The 26840-nt window shown below is 41.7% G+C and overlaps 1 protein-coding gene across 1 annotated transcript in view; it reads left to right on the top strand.

The window, feature by feature from the left end:
• Positions 1-233: 233 nt before the first annotated feature.
• LOC140197272 (endophilin-A1-like) overlaps positions 234-26840 on the top strand; it is a 178387-nt gene continuing 151780 nt past the window's right edge. Inside the window, exon 1 of the mRNA XM_072257194.1 lies at positions 234-338. Within this exon, the coding sequence (XP_072113295.1) occupies positions 294-338 (45 nt within the window). The 5' untranslated portion in view covers positions 234-293. The remainder of the gene's footprint in view (positions 339-26840) is intronic.

The following is a 26840-nucleotide window of genomic DNA, read 5'->3' as shown; positions in this document are numbered from 1 at the left end:
GTTTTGTGTGGCGCTCCAGACTCCAGCATCTGCCGTCTCTTGCGTCTCCATGTTCCTGCGTCAGTTTTATATGTAGATAAAAATGTGTAAAACAACAAAATGTAACTGCAAAGCAGTAACTGCGCAGTGAATGAAAGTGACAGCCATCCTCCGGCCGGCCGCATCTTTATGGGCTGACGTCAGGTGGAGTCCGGATATCCTGGTTTTGCGGAGAACCATTCAGCGGAGGGGGATGAGAAGGAGCTGCGTGTTGGAGAAGATCGCAGGTTGAGGTCGGGTGCCGCTGCGGGACCATGTCTGTGGCAGGGCTAAGGAAGCAGTTTCATAAAGCCACACAGGTAAAGGGGGAGGATTTGACCTGATACTGCCGAGCGTTCTGGTCTGGTCCGCACCGCGCTCCACTTACCCTGCCGTGCTCTGACTGAGCTCAGGTGCACTGCTCTTCCTTGGAGATGAGCTTGGGTTTGAAAACTCGGTGTCCCGGATCAGTGCGGGATTTCACTGTTTGAACCGATCGAACATCGTGGCACAGGCTCCCCTTTATGTATTGGATGTTGTTGGAGATATTATACGCGGTGCGGTTAACGTGCAGCCCCGGTTGCACGATGTATTGTTAACGTGCAGCCCCGGGTGCACAATGCAATGTTACGGTGCAACCTCGAGTTCTTGGTGCATGGTGCATTGTTAACTGCAGTTCTTTGCAGACGGCGATGCATTGCCGATGTGCAGCCATGAATACTCGATGCATTGTCGATATTTGGTTCTTGGCTGCACGATGCATTATTGATGTGCAGGTCCGGGAGAAGTGGCTTGTGTAATGTTACTGTGAAAAGCCCTGGAATCTTGTTCAGCTAAGGAACACGTTGTTGATGGAATAGTCAAAATCATTCCAAGCGGGGCTAAATCGGGATTAATAATACTGTCTGATTAAGCACGCATACAATTGCTGCATCTAGTTGATTATTTACCAGTTGGGGTCTCTGAGTTTTGATTTTGTGGCATTGCCCTCTGTGTGGTCTGGTCTGGGCTAAGACTCTTCAGATCAGGGATCCTCATTGGTTACCAGATATTTTTGTCTTAATCCTGCAACTGTTGTTGAAAAGATCTTAGTTGACAGAGGAAATGGATTATCCACCACTGGATTTGCTGTTTGTTTCGTGTGATTATTAATAAGAATTATTTAGTTTGCTTATCTGGGAGAGGAAAATAATTGAAGATTTGGGGAAAGAAGTCATCATCATCATTATGTGCTATGTCATATGATCTAGGTCTTTGTGGCCTTTCCCTGTCCTGCCAAATATTTCTACAAAAGTGCTTTGCCATTGCCGCCTTCTGGTTGGTGTCTTTACAAGACGGGTGACCCCAGCCATTATAAGTACTCTTTAGAGGTTGTCTGCCTGGGGGGGGTGGGGGTCAGTGGTCACATAACCAGGACTTATGATATGCACTAGATGCTCATAGGACCATCAGTCACCTACTCCCATGGCCTCACGTGACCCTGATTGGGGAGGGGGGTGCTAAGCAGGTACTGCACCTTACCCAAGGCTGACCTGCAGGCTGACAGAGGGAAGGACCTCTTTTGGTAGAGACGTATCTCCCGGGGGAAGGAGTTCCATTGGCTCAAGAGGGAGACCAAGTTACACTACGTAAGCTGGGGGTAGTGGGGATGGACCAGGAGTAACAAATGTCAGAAAAAGCACAAGCTTCCAAATGGGAGATTGGGTGAGAAGTGAGTCAACAGATAATTGTTGATCACTGACAATGATACAGCAGACACATCACGAGATCAGCAGAACAGCTGGATGAGAATATTTATGGATGACAATAGGGGTCTTGTTACTGACTAGTGACACAGGGCATCGATAAAGTGAGGACTTGAGCTGCATTCCTGCCAGCCGATAACACATTCAAATGTTCCTCTTCAGCAGACAAGCAAGTGTGAAAGGGATGTATATGATGTTTTGTTTATATTATTTATAATAAATCAATCTAATATTAAAACTAGCTAGTAGCTGTTAAATTTTTTTCAGCAGCTATCAGAGATCCCAATATGATGATTTCCTGGGTTTCCTGAGGGGCGATGTGTTAAGCAAGGTGGGAATGGGTGGACAGGGACAGATCTCATAGATGCAGGTAGGGGTTTGTAGTTAGAGGAGTTGCGGTCCTAGGAAAGTTGTCGTCAGGTTAGACCCATCTTTGTTCTGTTGACACTGTCTTATGTTGGGTGACATTGCCATTCTGCTGAATATGGTAGAATCTGAACAGATCTGGAAGGGGAAACTTCAGCATCTGTGTAGTTGTCTTGCATTTATTCAAAGGATGAGGTGACTATTTATTGCTTATTTCCAATTGCCTTTGAAGGTGTTGCAACACCCAAATTGCCCCAACCTATCTGTAACATTAGACCATAAGATATAGGAGCAGAAGTAGGCCATTCGCCATTCGATCATGGGCTGATCCAATTCTTCCAGTCACCCCCACTCCCCTGCCTTCACGCCATACCTTTGATACCCTGACTAATCAAGAACCTATCCATCTCTGTCTTAAATATACCCAATGACTTGGTTTCCACGACCGCTCGTGGCAACAAATTCCACAGATTTACCACCCTCTGACTAAAGTAAATTCTCCGCATCTGGGTTCTAAATGGACATCCTTCAATCCTGAAGTTGTGCCCTCTTGTCCTGGACTCCCCTACCATGGGAAATAACTTAGCTGTATGTAATCTGTTCAGGCCTTTTAACATTCGGAATGTTTCTATGAGATCCCCCTTCATTCTTCTGAACTCCAGGGAATACAGCCCAAGAGCTGCCAGACATTCCTCATACGGTAAACCTTTCATTTCGGGAATCATTCTTGTGAATCTTCTCTGAACCCTCTCCAATGTCAGTAAATCCTTTCTAAAATACGAAGCCCAAAACTGCACACAATAAGTGTGGTCTCACAAGTGCCTTATAAAGCCTCAACATCACATCCCTGCTCTTATATTCTATACCTCTAGAAATGAATGCCAACATTGCATTCGCCTTCTTCACCAGTGACTCAACCTGGAGTTTAACCTTTAGGGCGTCCTGCACAAGGGCTCCCAAGTCCCTTTGCATCTCTGCATCTTGAATTCTCTCCCCATCTAAATAATAGTCTGCCCGTTTATTTCTTCCACCAAAGTATATGACCATACGCTTTCCAGCATTGTATTTCATTTGCCACTTCTTTGCCCAATCCCCTAAACTATCTAAGTCTCTGCAGGCTCTCTGTTTCTTCAACAGTACCTGCTCCTCCACCTATCTTTGTATCATCGGCAAATTTAGCCACAAATCCATTAATCCCATAGTCCAAATCATTGACATACATATACACTTTTATAACCGGCACCTTAAGATGACTTTGAGATCTGCTGCAATGCTTTGCCCGCTGTGACTTGTGAAGCTTGAGACAGAAGTAGTCAAAGTACTCACTACTAAAACAGTGCATTATGTTCACATCATTGGTCACTTCTTGATAGACTGTAACCTGTGAAGTTATATGTACTCCGATAGTGCTGTTTGGGGAGCGGATCAAGTAATGAAAAAACAACAGTGATATATTTTTGTTACTTATTCATTTGCAAGATGTAGACATCACGTGCATTTATTGTCCATCTCTAATTGTCGACGGTATGAGAAGGCAGTTAAAAATCAACCGCGTTGGTGAGTTTGAAGCTTCAGAGGGCAGATTGGGTAAAGACAGCAGATTTCCTTTCCTGAAGGACAACAGTGAATCCGATGGAGTTATAAAATAATGAATAATTTCATGTCTCAATTTTTGTTTTGCTTTTTCAATTCTAATTCATTTAATTACTTGAATCATGTGCCTTGTTGGGGAATTTGCAGGTGATGGTATTCCCTTGTGCCTGTTGCCCTTGTGTTAGAGGAGGTTGCAGGTTTGGAGGTGTGTGCGGAACTGCAGTGTAATTTGTAGCAGATACACACTGCAGCTACTGTCCGCTCCTGGTGGAGGGAATGCATGTTCAACTACGTAAAAAATCATCAGCTTCAGGATCTTCTCAGCATTAAAAATTTCCTAAAGTATTCTGATGTTAAAAATTGCAAAACAGAAAAGAAACTTTTTTTGCCATTTCAAGCAATGGTATATGTGCTTTAGCAGTAAATGGTTTTTCCGCTTCTTTCTCAGGCTTTGCAAGTCATAGTGAGCAAGATGTTGCAACAAATTGCCTGCAAAATCATCTCAAAGATGCCTGGTATGCAGGTGTTCTTGTTACAGACAGGTTAGGGCAATTTTTTTGTGTGTTGCAGGATCACGTTACACTCAGGCATTTTGGAAGGAGCAGATGAGAGAGGCGTTCAAAAACTCAGTTGATTGTGAGGCAAGTACGTACTGTATGCAGTGGCATCATCAGAGAGCCCTATCTCTTCCTTCTGCATTTAGTCCTCTGTGCAATCTGACTGGATTTAAGGGGAATGGAATTTCATTATGCGATATTTGAGCCATTACACAATATGAAAATACTGCCAGAGTAGATGTAAGCTGTAACGGTGAAGTACTGACTGTAACTTACTGGAGAATACTCAAGGCAGACAGAGGAAAATATCTTGAAGACTGTTTTGTACTTTAATATTAACCAGGACAACGTGGTAAGCAAGAGCATGAGATGATGTGTGCTGTGGCTGGTGCAGACATCCCACCCTGCAAAAACTCATTTCAGGGAGGTAGCACCATCAATTTGCGGGAGACTCCCGGGAGAGGTGGGATGTCTGCAATAGAGTAGCTCCTTAGCAGCTAGCCAGCTAGTTTAAATAACATTAGCTATGCTAATGAACGAATGACACCCATTAAACTCACCTCAACATGTCTTTTACAGTCTTAACCCACCATGGGCAATAGAAAAGTCACTGTTGCAAACAGTGCAGCAAGCAACACTGTCGTTATTTTTGACCCCTGTTATGCTGGGGTACACTTTAGTGTAGTCTGGGGTGACGTACATTTTATATTTTCTTTTTTTGGAACACTCTGCCATGGTTCGTTTGTGTTTTCTCTCTCTCTCTCTCTCTCTCTCTCTCTCTCTCTCTCTCTCTCTCTCTCCCCCCCTCCCTCCCTCCCTCCCTCCCTCCCTCCCTCCCTCCCTCTCAAAAAAAATCGATTTCTGGGATATTGTATATAATTTGCGGGCATCAGGAAGCCACTATGAATATGCGGGAGACTCCTGGAACTTCCGGGAGTGGTGTGATGTGTATTTTAATGTAAGCTCCTTTGATTTGGTTTGACTGAATCTGTCCTGATATCAGACACTGTGACCCTTGTATCAAGCAATGAAGGAGTTAAACTGGTTTACAGAACAATTATTTCAGGAATGTTGTTCAAAAGTTGTGAAATTCTTGGAGGACACTAAATTTAGCACCCTCTGCTAAATAGTCAAACATTAACGCCTCAGCATCAACTCTCAAAGCTAAATTTGTTTCCTCTTTGTCTGATTTAGATTTTTGCCAAATATTGATTTCAAATACATAACTATTGGTGTCAATGAGCTACGCTTCTTTGATTAATTAACAATTTACAGTTTTATTGGCTCCATGATTAAATATTAAATTATTTTAAGAAGGCAATTTATTCATTCAGTGTAAATTGTAATTACACCAGGCTGTTAAATCAATAAACTCTGTGAATAGTCACAGAATAATAGAACACTACAGCACAGAAACAGGCCCTTTGGCCCATCTAGTCCATGCCAAACTATTATTCTGCCTAGTCCCATCGATTTACACTCAGACCACACCCTTCCCTGCCCCTCCCATCAATGTGCGTAACCATATTTCTCTTAAATGTTGAAATCAAACTCACATTCACCACCACTTTCATCGGCAACTGATCCACACTCTCACCGCCCTATGAGTGAAGAAGTTCCCCTTCACGTTCCCCTTAATCATTTCACCTTTCACCCTTAACCCATGATCTCTAGTTTTAGTATCACCCATCTTCAGTGGAAAAAGCCTGCTTGTATTGACCCGATCTATACCCCTCACAATAAATCTTCCCACAATGGAAGGACAAAATACATTCCTGTAGTTCATTATTGCATCAAATAGTTGGAGAATTATAATGTATTTCTGAGCTTTGTAAGATTCCTAAAATTTAACTCGATTTTGAATTAGCACTTAACTGTTGAAAAATCATCAAATATGGAGCCAAATACAGACATAATTAATCCAAATATTTTTACATACTTACATTCATAATTCTGGCTTCAAATATTTAATTGTTTCATTAATGTTGGCTGTGCCTTCACTTGCTTGGCCCTAAATGCTTATTAAACCCCTTTACTTCTCTCCTCTCCATTACGAAGCTCCTCAAAACCGACCTCTTTGGTTTTATTTGGTCACTTAGTGGAATTTCCTTATGTTGCTCTGATGCTTGACACCACTCCCGTGAAGCACATTTTATTAATTTTGTATGCCAAAAGTTCAAGGAGATGAAAGTTGTTGCTTATTTATACATTTGTAGTACAGAACACAAGAATGATGGTTTCCCAGTAACAGTTAATGTACACTCACTGACCACTTCATTAGCTACAGGAATGGAAGCCTGTGTGGTCTTCTGCTCCAGCCCATCCACTTCAAGCTTCACCGTACTGTGCGTTCAGAGATGCTTTTCTGTACACTGTTGTTGTAACATCTGGTTACTTGAGTTGCTGTCACCTTCCTTTCAGCTTGTAACCGTCTGGCCATTCTTGACTGACCTTTCACATTAACAAGGCATTTTCACCGACAGATCTACTGCTCACTGGATGTTTTTTTTTTGTTTTTATGCATCATTCTCTGTAAACTCTGCAGACTGTTGTGCGTGAAAATTTCAGGAGATCAGCAGATTCTGAGATTCTCAAAACACCCCAACTAGCATCAACAGTTTTTCCACGGTCAAAGTCACTTAGATCACATTCCTTCCCCATTCTGATGCTTCGTCTGAACAGCAACTGAACTTCATTACCATGTCTGCATGCTTTTAGGCATTGAGTTACTACTGCATGATTGGCTGTTTAGATTATTTGCATTAACGAGCAGGTGTACAGGTGAACGTAATAAAGTGACCCTGTGTGTATATATATATATTTAGGACCTGTGTCAGTGCTGTGGTATTCTGTAACTCTGTAGGATGAATGACACTGTAATATGCATCTTAGTCTGTCCACCCATTGTTCTCTGCATATGTGGATTCAATGAATTAAATGCCTTGCTACCTGGAAATTTGGCTAAATACTTTTGTCTTTCTATGATCATATTTGTATCTTTTTTAGGTCAGTTTAGCCCATCTTGCATTGGTGCTTTATTTATAAAATTGTCTAAAATCGTTACCATGACTCATTTTCAGCTAAGTGTAAGGTTGTAATGTGCACGTTATAGTTTAGTATAATCTTGGTAGAATAAACAATAAACTGGAATCAGAATCAGGGTTATTACCACTGACGTACTGTATGTCACAAAGTTAGCTGACATAAAGCAACCAGCTCTGTACTGGACTCCGAGCATTTCTTTCTGTGAGAACCACCAGGTTTAGAACTTCAAGAACGCAGATACTACGACTTGCTCTTTATAGGCAGTTTCCCAATTGCTCCCTGTCATTGGGTTCCTTATTTTCCACCTAATTCTGGTGCTGCTGCAACTTATTTTCTGCTACTTATCTATTTAATACTGTTTTTCTGTTACTGTCTTGTTTTTAATCTACCGCTTTATTTAATTGTCTGAGAGGAAGCCAAACAGAGTTTCATTGTACCGATGTATAATGACAATAAAGATCATTCAATTCAATTATGTAGACTATTGATCGAGTGAAAACTTACTTTTTTCATTGGCTTTGAGTGTCTTCGGATTTTTCTGAATATCGGGGAGATGCAGAAGCATTTTCAGTCTTTCACAGCTGGTTAAGACAAAAAAGCCACCTGTTAGCTGTTTTGTAGGCAGGGTCCTTTCTACCTCCCCTTAAAGCATTGCTTTCATGTGGACTCTTGTCATTGAGGATATTAGCGGTAAAGGTGATGGTTTACCATTGAGAGCAAGATATAACTCACTGGGATAGAGGGAATATTAAGGGTTTTTGAATAGTTTTTAAAGTGTAAATGAAGGAAGAAATTGTTGAAGCTCTGACTGTTATCTTTTGAAGAAAGATCATTGACCTGAAGCTTTAACCCAGTTTCTCTCTCCACAGTTGCTGCTCGAACTGCTGAGAATGCTAACACTTTCTGTTTTTGTTTAAGCTTTCCATCAACTGTATTGTTTGCTTTTCAATTGTTTTCTAATCCTCCTTGTGTGGATTATGTGTGGACTGAAAATGTTGTAGTATTGTTTGTGAAGGAAGTAAAAAGAGGCTAGATGAAAAAGGTAGATGTTAAAAATCTGAAACAAAAACAGAAAAGGCTGGAAAAACATAGCAGGCCAATCAGACTAATTAATATCTGTTGTAGATAAACTACTGGAAAAATTTATCAGATGCTGTATTTATCCTCACATAGTCAGATATGGATTAGGCAAGGACAGTCAGTGTGGATTTGTTCAGAGAAGGTTATGTCTAAATGGCTTTGTTGTATAGGGTGTAAAAGGCAGCGTGAATGTGAGTTGAGTATTTTTTGAAGCCTCAGAAGAGTCAAGGGAGTTTTCCAAGTTGGATTCAAAACGGGATCAATAAAAAGAAGCAACAAATAACAATGATCACCAGGTGTTTTGTGCCAATTTTCAGAGTTTGTAGGAAAGAGAAATTAGCAACGTGATTGAATATCAGAAAGGTTTCGATGGATTTTTCAGTCCACCTAATTCATGGTGGTAGTTCTGGGGTTAGAACTGAAGAAGCTTCTTGGATGAGTGGCAAGTTGTCTTCTAGACAACACAGCAAGTCCAGTTGCCTTGATTTACTACCACTTGATATACAATGACCTGGATGACTGAGAATCTTGATAGACATATTGTAGTATTCTTGATATGTTTCTAAATTCTATAATTTCTGACAATTTCATTTTTGTCTGTATCAGTTGTCCATCTGTGATATTGGCTCAACTTGTTTGTTTCCTCTCCATTTTAATTTATATTTTTCCTCAGGGAATAGCCGAGTCTAATGTGTCAGCTATGTCTTCTTGCTGTGCATTCTTTTGTACATTTTCTTTTGTCTGTCTTATCACTTCAACTACTGCCGTTCTATCATTGACCAGATTAGCCAGTTTACAGCTGAATGCTGTGGCAGTCTGTTTTTACTCTATTAGAGACATCATCCTTCCTTCCCTGCTCACCTTGCAGCCTAACAAACCTCTTCACTTTCCTTACCTGTTTCGATGAAGGATCTTTAACCTGAAGGTTGACTCTGTAACTCTTTCCACTGATGCAGCCTGACCCATTGAGTATTTCCAACATTTTAAGTTTTTATTTTAGATTGCTTGCATCTGCATTTTTGTTTTTGATTTTCATGTGGGATTTTCCGACACTTATTTGGAAGCACTTCAATTTCAATCCCATCAATGAGCTGTTTGATTTTTTTTTGTAATCATGTATCTTTGTCAAATGTCCTAGACCGAGAGAGTATGTATAGTTAAGCTCAATAGAATCATGGCATCCATATTTCTTTATGTCTTAGAAGAAGAGTATTAGCCCATTTGGATCACTGCCAACCCGTAGGGCAATCTCTTTCCTTCACCCCAGACATTATCACTCAGTTAGACGGTAGGGAAATCTACAGTGGGGAATTATCCTGGCATTTCATGTCTTTAGATTATGCATTAGTCAGGCTAGGGCAGTGGATGTTGTTTACATGGACTTCAGCATTTGGCAAGGTCTCTCATGGTAGGCTAATCGAGAAGATGATGTCATGGGATTCATGGTGACTTGGTTGTGTGACGGGGTCCTAAATTACCCCTACGAACTGTGCTTTTGAAAAGAGAGAGAGAGCGGTATTTAACACTGACATGTTGTTTTAAAAAGAGAGAGAGAGATGAAGACCAACTTTTGGATTTCTGCTGAGTTGGAGAGAGAGAGCACCGAGCAGCTTGTAAGTCGCTATGGTGACTGAGGGTGGCGTTATTTGTTGGACAATCGATGTTATAGTTTCTCTGGAGCGTGTTTATACTTCCCAAGGACATTGCCTGCTTGTACGTTTCTTACACAGACAAAGGAAGGAGGAATTATTTGAGAGGCATTTGGTATTCAGTACGGTGAGATGAATAGGAGGTCAGATGATAGACCTGCGGCACTTGTTTTTGGACACTGAATGAGCTTTGTTGTGCCCACAGAAAAAGCGGGTTTTTGGAGGATCGATCAGTGGCTCTTGCAGTGAGAAAAGGGATTGACCGGTGGGGAGTTGTCCATGTGTCCAACCCTTGCCTGGGTTGATAGCTCCACCAGAGAAAAACGATCCCCTTTGTTGAAGTCACAGTCGGTGACTTTTAAAGGATTTCGGAGGACAACGGGAAGATCGACGGCATCAGCTCATCTGACGACTCAAATCTCTCCTTCTCTCTCTCTCTCTCTCTCCCTCCATCATTACTCAACTCAATACCACGAACTGAACTGAACTTTACACATCATCATAAGACTATCTATTTACCCCTAGACTTGAAGAAGCTTGGTTTTCCTATATATTCCACACTTACTCGTATATAATCATTGCTAACCTGTTTGATTTATCTGCACTTAAATTACCGTATTGCGTAGTTACTAATAAATATTATTGGTTAATAGCAATACTGGACTCCAAAGTGTTTTCCATTTCTGCTGGTTCTTTAACCCGTCACGGGGTACGTGACAGTTAATTGAATCCAGAATTGCCTTGGCACTAGAAGCTGGATGGTATTGGTGGAGGAGTGTTATTCTGACTGGAGATATGTAGGATCACCTCTGGCACCCCTCTTCATGATAAAATCACGTGGACAGAATCTAGATGGGCCACTCAGTAAGTTTTTAGACTACAGAAAAATTCTTGCAGTTTTGAATAGTGAGTAAGATTGTCAAAGAGCAAAGTGGAATATAGTGAGTTGCAGAAAAGGGCATAGAAATGACAGGTGGAATTTAATTTAGGTAAGTGTGAGGTGTTTGTTGTGCTTCGGGAGGTCAAATGTAAGGGGGAAGAATACAGTAAATGGTATGACCCTGAGGAACATCAGTGGCAACACAAGTAGATAGGATGGTACAGAAAGAGCTTGTATTCATTCATTGGGGTGTTGAGTATAGCAAGAACACTGAGAGAGTGTTTCCATTAGTAGGAAGTCAATGAACCAAGGACACAGCTTCAGAATAAAGAGATGTCTCTTAAGAGGTGAGCAATTTCTTCAGTTTAAAGGTGGTGAATCTCTGGAATTCATGCCAGAGATGGTGGTGGAAGTCAAGTCATCAGGTGTATTGGTAAAGGGGTTAAGGTTACTGGGAGAAGGAAGGAGAACGGGGTTGAAAATAAATCAGCCATGATTGAATGGCAGAGCAGACTCAATGGGCTGAATGGCTTAATTATTCTCCTATATCTCATCACCATATAAGAGTAAGCAATTGTATAAAACGTTGGATAGGCCACATTTGGAGTATTATGTGCAGTTCTGCTTCACTGCCCCCCCCCCCCCCCCCCATTACAGGAAAACTGTAGAGGTCTTGGAGAGTGTGCAGCAAGGGTTCACTAGGATCCTGCCTGGATTATGATAAGGAAAGCTTGAACAATGTTGGATTGACTTCTGTGCTGCATGGGAGACTGAGGAGAGACATGATCAATGTTCATAAAATTATGAGAGACATAGAAAGGGTAGATAGAGTCTTTTTCCTCGAATAGAAGTGTCAAATCCATGTGTTAATAAAGAGGAACTGCAAACTCTACGTAGGGAGTACTAGAGATTAGAATTGAACCTGGGTCAGATGTAGCTCTGAAGTTGCACAACTGTGTCACTCTATACAGCACACAGTCCACCATATTATTTCCGACCATCAAGTATATGAGTATACTAACCCCTATTCAAGTGCCTACTTAGATATTTCTAAATGCTGTGAGAGTTGTTGCAATCACTTCTCCGTCAGAGTGTGTGTTCCAGGTTTCAAACACTCACTGTGTGAACAAATTCTTCATCAGGCTTTCCCTGAACCTCTCGATCCTTGCCCTAACCCTAAAATAATGTATATATCTCCATGTTTCATCCTGCATCTTTGTAGGGATATTTCTGCTGTTGCCACGGTTCCAATCACCTTCTTTGGGTACTGTCTGGATCAATGGAATTGCCTGATGAAGCATCCATTGAAATTTGGACATATTCTCAGCCAACATTGGAACTTGCTTTGTAAGATAGAAAGAATATGGCTTTCCTATTTCGTACTTCATTCGACTTTTTCAACAGAGAACCTGTTGAAATGACTGCCATTATTTACCCTGCAGGTTTAGTGACTTCCTTAATGCTATCAGCTTGTTGCAGTTAGTATGGTAGCTTAGTCATTAAGTTTTTGGGCTGACATCCAGAAGCCAGGACCTCCTAGAATCAGCAGTTTAAATCCTACTGTGGCATTTACCGTCTGTTAAATAAATAGGTTTGTCGCTTTGAAAGATTGTGTCAATGATGCTGAATATGAAACCAATGAGGTTGCCTCTTTTGAAAATATATTAATTTTCACACACATTTTGTGGAAGGAGATCTGTCATTCCTACACTCTGGTTTATGTGCGACTCTAGACTTCTCAATGCTTCAAAGACTGTTAACAGCCTTGTGAAATGGTTAAAAAAAACAAAGCCCAAGGATCAATTAGGGAAGGACAATAATTATGGCTTGTCAGTGATGTCCTCATCCAATGAAATAATGAGTTTAAAAAAGACATTACTGTTCAGTCTTATCAGCTTCACCGTATAAAGAGCAAAGTCTGAGGCATTTTTTTCAAGGAATTATAGCTACATTTCTAAAATGTAATAAATCATGAGAAGTGAGCATCACTGATAAGGCTATGATTTATTTGTTCAAAATTGCTATTAAACAGATAGTGGTAGTAGTTTTTTCATTGAACTGGAGTCCTTGTGGCGAATGCACTTCAAAAAATGTTCATGGGATCTTTGAAATCCATGATATAGAATGAGGCAATTCAGTCTATCGTGATCATTCTGGTCAAGAGGTTAATCCCACTTCCAAGCATGGGCCCACTAACTTTCAGTACATTTTATACTCTTTCCATTCATTGAGTGAAATAATTCCTTCTTCATCCCTCTAATCTTCCTACTAGTTAACTTAATTCTGTACCTCCTGATTACTAAATTCCCTGCTTCAGGGAAGCAGATCCTTTCTGCTTGCCCTGTCTGAGCCTCTCAGTTTTATGTGCTTTCATGAAAATCGCCCTTATTCAACCCCAGCCTGGACAGTCTTTTCTGATAACTATAGTTCATAAGTCCTCGTCAATCTCCTGTAGAATGTTTCTAGTATTGTCATATGTATTGTGCAGTGTGATGGCCAGAACAGGACCACACTAATATTTTAAGCGGTTCCATCATGACCTCCCTGCCCTTGCATTATCTGCCTTAGCTAGTAAAGACCAGTATTGATGTGCATTCTTAACCATCGAATTGACCAGTCCTGCTGTTTCAAAGGTTTCAAAGGTACATTTAATGTCAGAGAAATGTATACAATATACATCCTGAAATGCTTTTGCTTCACAACCATCCATGAAAGCAGAGGAGTGCCCCAAAGAATGAACAACAGTTAAATGTTAGAACTCCAAAGTCCCCCCCCCCAGCTCTCCTCCCTCCCACGCATGAACAGCAGCAAGCAACAATCCCCTCTCCCCCCACTGGCAAATAAAAAAGCATTGGCACCCGCCACCAGGCACTCAAGCGTGAACAAGGCAACAGCAAAGACACAAACTCGCAGTACTCCAAAGACTATTTATTCACTCGGTATTCGACATACCACAGGCTCTCTCTCTCCTCAGTCTAATAAGGGAGAATGAGGTGTCTTTGTTTCACAGCGAGAGGGGAGACATAACAAACAACTCGCTGGTTTACAATATTAAAAGTCCGTTGCATCGCTTTTTCCGAGCTATGTGCTCAAGGATCTTGGGTCTCTGGGCACACAGCCTTAGATCTTTCACCTCATCTGACACACTGGTCTTCTTCTCAGACACCGACTTCTGATCCCCCCCCCCCCCGCCCATCTCCGGGGCCACGAAAACTCGGTCCTCTGAAGATGAGCTGAGCTCTTAGGCCGAGCCCTTGGCATGCCGAACAACGGCCAGTTGTGAAACCCCGAGAGCGGGTCCCTTTCCCGCAAAGAACCATAGTCAGCATGTAACTCCAGGTCAGGGTCTTCAAAAGAACCCTGAAAGGGAAAGGAAAGATGGAAATAGAGCTGTTTCTGAAGATGCAAACAAGGGAGTCGTCGTTAGGTGCCATTAACCCTCCTAAGCTCCGCCTCCTTGAAAAGAGAGAACTTGGAATACGTGGTCACAGATTTTAAGGGAATCTGTGACCACGTATTCCAAGTTCCCGCTTTTCTTTTATGTTTCATGTTTATTGTATATTCCTTTGGCTAGTTTACCCTCCGACATGCAAGAAAACTTTTATTAGTTAAACTCCATTTGTCTATCTAAACTGGTCCTCTGATCTAGAACTTCCTTTCTCATATTACTCAGGTTGCTGAATTTTGACTTCTTATGTACACCATGGAAAAGAAGGGAATGAAAACAGAACGAGTCTAGAACAGGGGTCTCCAACCTTTTTTGCACCGCGGACCGTTTTAATATTGACAATATTCTTGCGGACTGACCGACCAGTGAGGGGGGTGTTAATCACAACCAGAATATAGGTGATAAGTCAACTAAGTCACTTATAAGTGGCTAATACACTCAATTTTGTTTCTAAAAGGGTTTATCTAATGAATTTAATATTAAACACAGCGCATATTTTTCCCGTATGAACGTATAAAATCATAGCAACACACCAATATCGCTGAATCAGTGGGAGCCCTGGGCTTGTTTCCCTGCAACAAGACGGTTCTATTGAGGGGTGACGGGAGACAGTGATACTTGAAGGGGGTTCCTTGTGTCCAGTCTATTCTGCAATTTAGTTTTCGTTGCATTCATTGCAGAAAAGCCCACTTCGCAGAGATATGATGTTGGAAATGGAGGCAACGTTTTCAGTGCTTTCGTAGCTATCTCAGGATATTCAGCCTTGACTTTGATCCAGAATGCTGGCAGAGATGTTATGTCCAACATACTTTTCAGCCCACCGTCATTTGCAAGCTCAAGGAGTTGATCTTCTTCCTGCGCTGACACGGATGACGCGTGGGTAATGACCTCACGTGCATTAGAGTTTCAACAGTGGGCATGACAGGGAATGAGGAAAGGTGCAGCTGACTCATATCGTTTCATATCGCCAAATCATATCGTTTCCTCGCGGCGCAGTAGCACATGCTTTGCGGCCCGGTGGTTGGAGACCGCTGGTCTAGAACCCCAATACAAGGAGCTCATCAGTCATGAAGACATGCACCATCCTTTGTTCTTTAGTTTTAGCAACTGAGCCAACTTTTCACCCCACGGCCTCTTACTTCCTTTATTAAAACAGCTATAGATGAGTGTGTCCACACAAAATCATTCAGCATCTTTCCCAATCAGAAGCCCTGGATGAGCCATGAGATCCAACGTGCCAATAGCCAGATCAAAGTCAGGTGACGAAGAAAGCTGCAAGAGGTCCAGGTAGGATCTCCGGAAAGCCATTGCACAAGTGAAGTGGCAATTCCGGACCGAACTTGAATCAATGAAGGATGCTCGCCAGTTGTGGCAGGGCTTGAATACTGTGACCTCTTAAAAAAAAAAGTTAAATCCAGTGACATAGGAGACAGCAGAGCTTTGCTTCCAGATGAGCTCAATGCCTTCTGTGCTTGGTTTAAGTGCCAAAACATGGAGGAACCATCATGAACTCCCACATCCCCCAGTGATCTTATGATTTCAGTACCTGAAGTTGACATGCAAGCAGCCTTCAGGAGGGGAAACCCACGTAAGGCATTGAATTGAATTGAATTGGCTTTATTTCTTACATCCTTCACATACATGAGGAGTAAAAATCTTTATGTTATGTCTCCATCTAAATGTACAATGTGCAATCATAGTAATTTATAATAATTTATAATAAAAAGAACAGTTAATGTAATATAGAGTACACTCAAGTCAGCGTGAGTTCATCAATCTGATGGCCTGGTGGAAGAAGCTGTCCCGAAGCCTGTTGGTCCTGGCTTTTATGCTGCGGTGCTGCTTTACGGATGGTAGCAGCTGGAATAGATTGTGATTGGGATGGCTTGGGTCCCCAATGATCCTACAGGCTCTTTTTACACACCTGTCCTTGTAAATGTCCTGAATCATGGGAAGTTCACTGCTGGGCTGTCGGCACCACTCTCTGCAGAGTCCTGCGATTAACCGAGGTACAGTTCCCATACCTGGCAGGGTGCTCTCAATTGTGCCCCTGTCGAAAGTTCTTAGGATCTGGGGACCCATACCAAACTTCCTCAAACTGTCTGAGGTGAAAGAAGCGCTGTTGTGCCTTTTTCACCCCACAGCTGGTATGTACAGACCACGTGAGGTCTGGCGTAGATGGGGTACCTGGCCAAGTATTAAAGACCTGTGCTGACTAATTAGCTACTGTGTTCACAGTGATGCTTTACCTCTTGCGTCAGCACTGTGTGGTACCCACCTGCTACAAGCAGGCTTCAATTATACCAGTGCCCAAGAAGAGTGTGGTAACTTGCCTCAATGACTATAGCCCAGTTGCACTTACGTTCACAGAGATGAAGTGTTTTGAGAGGTTGGTGATTAAACATATCAACTCCTGCCTGAGAAACAACATAGATCCACTCCAAATTGCTTACTGGAGCAACAGGTCCACAGCAGATGCCATCGCATTGCTGCTTCACTTGACACTGTGCTAATTGTGTGTTTGTATAGGTGACATTCAACTAGCTTTTTGTCCCGGTTGGTGTTGGTTTATTGAGAATTGTTGGTGTTACACTCAACCACGCAAGTGGACGGTATTCCATCGTGCTCTTGCTTTGGACTTTGTAGATGATGATAAGGCTCTAGGATAGCAGGAGTTGAGGCAGTTGATACAGGTCAGTCAAAATGCTGGAGGAACTCAGTAGGTCAGGCAGCATCCTTAAGACCATATGACATAGGAGCAGAATTAGTCCATTCATCCCATCAAGTCTGCTCCGCCATTCCATCATGGCTGATCCCGGATCCTACTCAACCCTATAAACCTGCCTTCTCGCCATCTCCATTGATACCTTGACCAATCAGGAAATGATCAATTTCCACCCTAAATGTACCCATAGGCTCCACCGCAGTCTGTGGCAGAGCATTCCACAGATTCACTACTCTCTGGCTAAACAATTCCTCCTTACCTCTGTTCTAAAAGATCGCCCGTCAGTTTTAAGGCTGTGCCCTCTAGTTCTGGATACCCCCACCATAGGAAACATCCTCTCCACATCCGCCCTATCTAGTCCATTCAACATTCGGTAGGTTTCAATGAGATCCTCCCCCCCCCCCCCCCCCCGCATTCTTCTAAATTCCAGTGAGTACAGGCCCAAAGCTGCCAAAAGCTCCTCAAATATTGATTCCCAAAATCATCCTCGTGAACCTCCTTTGGACTCTCTCCGGTGACAACACATCCTTTCTGAGATATGGGGCCCAAAATGTTTGACAATAATGTGAACGCCCTGAAAAGTCAGCTGTTTATTTCGCTCCACAGATGCTTGACTTGCTGACTTCCTTCAGCATTTTGTACTTGTTGCTGAACATTTCTAGCGTCTGTGGAATTTCTTGTGTCTCTCATTTAAAGCAGGTTTTGGCTATTTGCTTCTTGCATATTCCCACCAAATGCATTGTATTAAAGGAAGCAAATACAGGTGTAAAAATGATGCAACAAATGAATTTGAAAAAACATAGTGAATAACAGATTCTTGCCAGCTGGAATATTATATTGCATGAAAAGGCAAAAGAAAAGCTACAGATGCTAGAAATCAGTAACATAGTCAAGAGAACATTGGAGAAAGTCCATCAGCATTGGTGGATTGAGGAGCAGAGAGTTAGCATTTAGGTCAAAGGTCCTTGAAGAGAATGGGCTATTTATTTATTTTGCAGTATATAGTAATTTTATGTCTTTGCTGTACTGTTACTACAAAAATATAAATATCACGTCATATGAGACAGTGATAATGAGCCAGATTTTGATTCCGATTCTGACATCAATCTGAAACGTTGACTCTGTTACTTTCTGCTCAGATGCTGCCTGACCGAGTAATTTGTGTTTCCCTGAGCAACTGGATTTAGGGCTGCAACTTATGCCAGTGTTTGCAGCATAAACATTGGGCAGGGACAGCTTTTCATTTGCTCGGTTCTCCCTTCAGCCAGCACTGAAACTCGAAGTTTGTCTTTTTTGCCCTTGACATATTGAGATTAATTGGATGTGTCTCCATGCTGTAGAGTAGTGTGCTGTGTTTGAACCTAAATCCATCGGCATGAATCAAACTGCACCCCAGGCATCTGCAATGCAGTCGCACTGATCTGAATTCAGCATTGTTTTATGCAAACAAGCTGTATGAAGTTTCTTTTCCAAGCTGGCTGAAAATGACCACACCAGTAGTGCAGCCATGCATTTTATTCCTGTCCCTTTTGTTACATGGCCACTGCCAGCTGTTTAATGTAAGACTCTCTCTGCAGTTTTTTGTTTAAGGCTTTTAAATGCCTCACTTGTTTGAGATAATCTTAACCCAATGTGTCCTGCTGGAATCCATTACAGATTAGGCCGCAACTTTACTTCCTCCAGACTTTATTCTCTGTGCTGCCAGTTGATCAGATAGCGTTCAGCAGGTTGGGTTAAAATGACCCCATCATTTTTTTCTCCCTTCAATCTTCATGAGAAGTTGGTTGACTTGGCAGGTGGTAAAATGTTGATTGTTTGATGGAAATTATCTTAAGTTTCTGGAGGCTGTTTAGCCCACTGAGTGTGTCTTGCTTCCTCAGAGGGAAACTTGCCTGAAAAATGTTTACTTTCAGTTGTCTCTCTCCCTCCCTTTAATGTGAGCCCCAGGAAATGATGGGAAGGGCCTGTGCAATGGTTGTGGTGGATGATATGATGGATAAAGAGAAGCTAGATTAACACAGGGGCAGAGGGAATGCAGGGCTTTACTGCAATCTAAATGATGAGATTGAGAGAAGGCTGGAATGAATCATTGACCCAGCTTGGGCTGAATGTATTTTTTGTGATGTCCCCGCTAAAATGACATTTAAAGTGAAGATCGACTTACTTCAGATGCTCTGGTGGATGATGAATGGAGATTAATTGGTGGAGTGAAGAAAAATGGGAGGAATGGAGAACCTTTGACCAATTTGTTTTAGCTATTGATGGACATTTAGGTTAGTACTTCATGTTTGGAGTTCTGGGTTTGGATGTATTGTTTTGGAGCATTGCTTCTTGCCTTGGAGATCCAGTCATCTCTTGTTGTGTGGGAGATGGATGTTCTTGGGTTGAGTTATAAAGATATGTCATGTCTGCTTGGTCTGTTGTTATGCCAGTCTATGGAATGAGGAAACAGAGGCTTTGTTTGCACAGGTGCATGTTCCAAGAATAAAGTGAAATTCAAACTCCAACCTAACCCTATCAGTTTTTGCAAAGTGAAGGAGAAAATAATTATATTTAAAGATTGGCTTCTTCACATAAAATGCACAAATTTAATATATTTGAAAATGTGTAATTTGTTCTTGGTGGCTGCAGGTTTTCTGTAAAGGAGCTTTCTACATGATTGTCAAAGTTCTTAAATACATTTGTTACTTTAGGATGGTATTCTCTGATTTATGAGCCAAAGTCATGTTCAACATGAAGCAACGGTGCTTTAGTACATGCTAGAATTACCAACAAGGTCAGAATCAGAATCAGGTTTATTATCACTGGTGTGTGTCATGAAATTTGTTAGCAGCAGCAGTTCAATGCAATACATGATAATAGATAATATAGAAAAGTTGAAATCCAAGGGCATGTGGCTTTTGCATAATAGATTAGTAGATTTTGTCATTCATTTATTTCATTCGACAGTGGCATTTTTCTATTAACTTTGGCTTCTTAACAATTCTTATCAGTGCAGGTAGAATCTGTAATCAACTTGTTTTCTTCCATAAACCTGTTGTCTTCATAGTTTTGTTTAAATGTGGCTTTAAGGAAATTAATTTGAAAGAATGATTTTAAACATGTTGGAGTGAATTTTCCCCCATGGGATGGCCAAAGAAAATAGTCATGGGAACATTATTAACATTAAGGGTAAGATGGTGGAATACAAACCAATCGTCATAGAGGGATCAGAAGTGGAGAGAGTGAGCAGTTTCAAATTCCTGGATGTCAGTATCTCTGAGGACTTAACCTAGATACAACATATTGATTCAGCTATAAAGAAAGCAAGACAGTGGCTATATCTAATTGACAAGAGAAAATCTGCAGATGCTGGAAATACGAGCAACACTTGCACAATGCTGGAGGAACTCAACTGATTCTTTGTCTATCTTGCTTGTTATTTCCTCAAAGAATTCCAACAGATTTGTCAGGCAAGATTTTCCCTTGAGGAAGCCATGTTGACCTCGGCCTATTATGTGCCTCCATGTATCCTGGGGCCTCATCCTTAATAATTGACTTCCCAACCACTAAGGTCAGACTAACTGGCCTATAGCTTCCTTTCTTCTGCCTCTCTCCTTTCTTGCAGAGTGGAGTGACATTTGAAATTTTCCAGTCTTCCAGAACCTTTCTAGAATCTAGTGCTTCCTGAAAGATCAAGTCAAGTCAAGTCACTTTTTATTGTCATTTCGACCAAAACTGCTGGTACAGTACACAGTAAAAACGAGACAACGTTTTTCAGGACCATGGTGCTACATGAAACAATACAAAAACTACACTGAACTACGTAAAACAATACAAAAACTACACTAGACTACAGACCTACACTGGACTGCATAATGTGTACAAAACAGTGCAGGCATTACAATAAATAATAGACAAGACAATAGGCACAGTAGAGGGCAGTAGGTTGGTGTCAATCCAGGCTCTGGGTATGGAGGAGTCTGATGGCTTGGGGGAAGAAACTATTACGTAGTCTGGTCGTGAGAGCCCGAATGCTTTGGTGCCTTTTGCCAGATGGCAGGAGGGAGAAGAGTTTGTATGAGGGGTGCGTGGGGTCCTTCATAATGCTGTTTGCTTTACGGATGCAGCGTGTGGTGTAAATGTCTGTAATGGCAGGAGGAGAGACCTCAATGATCTTCTCAGCTGACCTCACTATCCAGTGCAGGGTCTTGTGAACCGAGATGGTGCAATTTCTGAACCAGGCAGTGATGCAGCTGCTCAGGATGCTCTCAATACAACCTCTGTAGAATGTGGCGAGGATGGGGGGGTGGGAGAGCCATTGCTATTGACTCCGCAATCTTTTCAACCACCTCTTTCAGAACCCTGGGGTGTACACAAACTGGTCCAGGTGACTTATCTACCTTCAGGTCTTTCAGTTTCCCGAGAACCTTCTCTCTAGTAATGGTAACTTCACACACTTCATGCCACCTGACACCTGGAACTCCCACTATTCTGCTAGTGTCTTCCACAGTGAAGACTGATGCAAAATACTTATTCAGTTCGTCCACCATTTCTTTTTACCCCATAATTACCTCTCCAGCATCGTTTTCCAGCAGTCTGATATCCACTCTTGCCTCTCTTTTAGACTTTGTATCTGAAGAAACTTTTGGTACCATCTTTAATACTAACTTACTTTCATATCCCATCTTTACCTTCTTCATGACTTTTTTAGTTGCCTTCTGTTGGTTTTTTAAAGTTTCCGAATCCTCTAATTTCCCACTAATTTTTGCTCTATTATCTGCTCTCTCTTTGGCTTTTATGTTAGCCACAGTTGTGTCATCTTTCCTTTAGAATATGTCTTCCTCTTTGGGATGTATATATCCTGTGCCTTCTGAATTGCTTCCATAAATTCCAGCCACTGCTCTGTTGTCATTCCTTATCTTACTTATTTTAACTGAACTATGTAATAGACATTTTTAATGATATATATGATAATTAAATTAAAAACTGAATATATATATATATTCTCTGTATTCATTTATCATATATTTCGTTGTACTGCTGCCGTAAAGTTCACAAATTTCACGATATAAGCTGGTGATATTAAACCTGATTCTGATTTCGATTATTATTAGCAAAGGTCCAGAGGAGATTTATGGAAACAGTTTCTGAGATGAGAGACTACAATTATAAGGATAGATTAGAGAGCTTGGATGCAGATGGCTGAGGAGAGATTTGTTAGAGTTACATAAAAAGATGAGAGGGCTGAACAGAGTCAATCGTGCAAGGTCAAGGAATAGGAGTTCACGTGTTTAAAATAAAAAGAAAGAGAATTACAAATGTGTGAGGAATATTTTGACTATAAAGCAGCAAGTGTTTTGAATCTGAAATGCACCAACTGCAGATTTTGTTGTACTGTGGCCTTCAGGATGGAATGGGATGACTATGTGGTGAGGACAAATTTGCAATGCTAAGGCACAGTTGGGAAGGAAGTAGTGAGTTGCTCTTGTAGGGAGCTAGTGCGGAGGGAATGAGCTGATTAGCCTCCTTCTGTGTTGTAACCATTCTGTCCTTCTGTTAAGTAAAGACGAGACAATATAATCTGCAGGTTGCTGGAGTGTGGTGAGGAAGCACAGTCAGGGCACTCTGCATCGCAGCAAACTCTCACACACTCTGCTCTGTATAACTGCTCTGTTTCACGGACCTGTGGTCACATTCCTGGATGGGTAGTTTAATTGCTGCCATGTGGAGACTGATAGGGATGCTTCAGCTCAGTCCAGATGAGTGGCTTGCAGGGCTGGCCCATGTTGCCTCACTTTTTATTCACTGTGATTTTACCACCCTCGTTATGTCTGCAAAAATCAATGTAAATACCAACTCCCCGCCACAGACATGTGGCAAAACCAATACAAAAATACAGAACATCATGTAGAACTCTGAAGAAAAATAGCAGTCAATATCTGTACCTACTTTCCAGATCATGTCAATCGCTGACATATAAATATATCAGTAATATATAAATTGTTCTGTATGGTGCATGCTTCTATGTAAAATGAAAAAGTGAAGTTAGCTTTTCATGCAGTATTTCTGAGTGGTTGCAGAATGGCTGATGGATGAGGGAGGAAGTTACTGAGAGATTGAGCAAGTCCCAACAAATATTAATAATTGCCACATCTGCTGATGTTGGCCTGCTCAAAACTGTTTTAACTGTGGCTGGGTCCATGTTTGGAGCAATATGTCCAATGAAAGCAACTTCTTGACTCCAAATTTTCCACTGTATTTTTAGTTTCATTTACCACAACTCCATGTCCACAACAGTTTTTCGTAAAAAAAAAAAACACATTTAAATATTTGTCAGGTCTTGACTTGGCTTTACCAGCTTTTATCCAAGCTCCAGCCAGGAATGACTCCAATTTCCTGAAATTCAGTCACTCTTTGGACAACTCCTCATACAGAACTGATCCTAACCAGGATTTGCTTCTAGTACTACTTGCCAAAAAGTGTGTGGACAAATGATGGCTGTTAACCTACTGGCCTCACTGTTCAATGTGGATACAGATATATAGTGAGCTAAGCTACTTCTCAAAATTCATCTAAGATGGAACCTTTCTTCAGGGTTATTAATAAAATCTCTTTTGTGTGAAACTGCAGAGAGTTAAATTAAATATGTATTAAATTCAATATAGAATCATCACGTGCCTAAATATATTAATACTGTCAATTAACAGCTATTTATTTGCTTCGAGTTGGTGGACTGGGCTGTGTTCAAGGACTCATCAGCGGATCTGAATGAATACACCATGGTCGTCACGGACTTCATAAGAACAGTTGTGGATGAATGTGTCCCCACAGAATCATTCACAGTCTTGGATGAACCATGAGATCGCAGATCTGCTAAGGGCCAGATCAGAGGCATTGAAGTCTGGCAACCAAGAAAGTTACAAGAAGTCTGGAAAATTGTGGACTAAACTTGAATCAATGAAGGATGCTAGACAGTTGTGGCAGGGCTTGAATACCATCACCTCTTATAAAGTGAAATCAAGTGACATAGGTGACAACAGGGCTTCACTTCCAGATGAGCTCAACGCCTTCTATTCTCGCTTTAACTGCCAGGTATGGAGGAACCATCACAAACACCTACAACCTCCGATGATCCTGTGATTTCAGTATTTGAGGGTGATGTGCATCGCAGCCTTCAGGAGGGTGAACCAACGGAAAGCATCCAGCCCAGATGGGGTAGCTGGCCGAGGACTAAAGACCCATGCTGATCAACTTTGATCTTTGACCACTTGGTTCAGCAGTCTGAAGGTACTCACTTGCTTTATCCAAGCTTCACTTGTACTGATGCCCGAGAAGAGTGTGGTGACCTGCCTCAGTGACTTTCTTCCAGTAGCACTTACTTCCAGAGCGATGAAGCGTTTTGAGAGGTTGTTGACAAAACACATCAACTCCTGCCTGAGAAGTGACTTGGATCTGCTCCAACTTACCTGCCAATGCAACAGACCCACAGCAGATGCCATCTCGTTGACTCTTCACTCAACCCTGGAACATGTGGACAGCAAAATGCATATATTGGGATGCTCTTTATCAACTACAGCTCAGCATTCAATGCCATCATCCCTTAAAAACTAATCATAAGCTTCAAGACCTTGGTCTCAATACATCCTTGTGCAATTGGATCCTCACTTTCATCATGTGCAGACTCCAGTCAGTTCAGGTTGGCAATAACATCTCCACAGTTGCTATTAGCAGAGGTGCACCACAAGGCTGTGTGCTTAGCCCCCTGCTCAAACTATTCAAGTTTGCTGATGACACCGCTGTCATAGGCTGAATCAAAGGTAGTGATGAAGCAGGATATAGGAGGGAGATTGAAAATCTGGCTGGGTGGTGCCGTAACAACAATCTCCTACTCAATGTCAGCAAGAACAAGGAGCTGATTATTGATTTCAGGAGGAGGAAACCGGAGGTCTATGAGTCAGGCCTCATCGGGGGCTCAGAGGTGGAGAGGGGCAGCAGCTTTAAATTCCTCAGTGTTATCATTTCAGAGGACTTGTCCAGGACCCATCATATAAATGTAATTACGCAGAAAGCACAGAAGCTCCTCTACCTCATGAGGTGTTTGTGAAGATTTGGCATGACAAACTTCTGTAGATGGGTGGAGAGTATATTGTCTGCCTGCATCAAAGCCTGGTGTGGAACCATCAGTGTAACGTGCTACAAGAAGTAGTGGATAAGGCCCAGTCTGTCACCGGTAAGGCCCTCCCCACCATTGAGAACATCTACTCTGATCGCTGCCACAAGAAAACAGCATCCATCATCAAGGACTCCCAACACCCAGGACATGCTCTCTTCTCGCTCCCGCCATCAGAAAGAAGGTACAGGAGCCTCAGGATGTATACCACCAGGTTCTGGAACAGTTGCTTCTCCTGAACCATCTGGCTCTTGAACCAATGGGGGATAAGTTCTCTCAACTTCACTTGCCCCATCATTGAAATGTTCCCACAACCTATGGACTCACTTTCAAGGATTGCCCACCTCATGTTCTCAACATTTATTGTTTACTTATTTATTTATTTATTGTTGTCTTTTGCACACTGGTTGAATCTATTATGGTTATTATTCTATGATGGATTTATTGAGTATACCACAGGAAAATAAATCTCAGGCTTGTATATAGTGATATATATATATATATATATATATATATATATATATATACACACTTTGATAATAAACTTACTTTGAACTGTATTCTCACAACAGGTATTAACCAAGGTAGTACTCATACGCGACACTCCATAGTTATGCATTGTAAACAAAAATAAACTTGTGAAGCAAAGATAAACTTCAACAAAATACTTCCTTTCAAAATATGTCTACTAAATGTTTACCACTATTACTGTAAACCTATGACTCTCGGATATTGCAGTTTCAAGGGCAAATGAAGAATGGATGACGATGTATATCTTTCCAACGTGTGCTTCAAATTGGAATAAAAAACGAACCCGTGCAGAAAATGGTATAAAGACAGTTCACGTACAGGAGGTGATGTTCATACAAAATGAACTGTGTCTCCAGAGGTCAGAACACACCTCGCCTGGCATCCATACAATGTCAAACTTTACAACTGAAACTTACGGTCAAGTGATCGCTTCGCTAAGTTGTTCATAAAAGATGGATAGTCTCAGGGACTGGTCTTGAAAGCAGTCTTACTACACTGTCTTCCATTGTTCTCACTTCGAAAATACCAGCTCTGATGACTTATTTGCTTCTGGTAATGTTTCATGAGCAGAGGGACGGAGTTTACTGAAGGGACATTGTTTTGGGAGAGATTTCTACTTTGCAATGCACGTCACTTTCTCTGCATAAACCTGTCTTTTAACAACAAGAAGAATTTTAACTTTTGCCTGATTTGGTTGCTCCACGCTGAGAAGTTGCTTACAAATGTGCCAACCATTGCAAAGGCCGTCTTTGGCTACTTCCATAAAGGAATGAGCAATATGTGTGAGCTGGGCAATTGTTCTAGTGAGTGACTACCAGCTTGAAAAATGCTCAAAGTCTGCATTGCCAAGTGGGAGTAGTGATAAATGAGTGATGTTGATGGACATATTTCTATGTCTGCCTCAGGGCTGGCTAAGTCTAAATTTTCCTCTGACTATGTTACTGATGACTATCAGCAAGAATTGCTGGGCCAATTAACCATGAGGAGAAGGTGAGCTGATCAGCTTGAAGACCTCTTGTGGAATGATCAGCTGGATTGAACATAGCTCCAC

The sequence above is a fragment of the Mobula birostris genome, chromosome 5, assembly GCF_030028105.1.
Source record: "Mobula birostris isolate sMobBir1 chromosome 5, sMobBir1.hap1, whole genome shotgun sequence".
NCBI classification, from domain to species: Eukaryota; Metazoa; Chordata; class Chondrichthyes; order Myliobatiformes; family Myliobatidae; genus Mobula; species Mobula birostris.
This window is presented reverse-complemented; position numbering and strand designations above follow the sequence as displayed.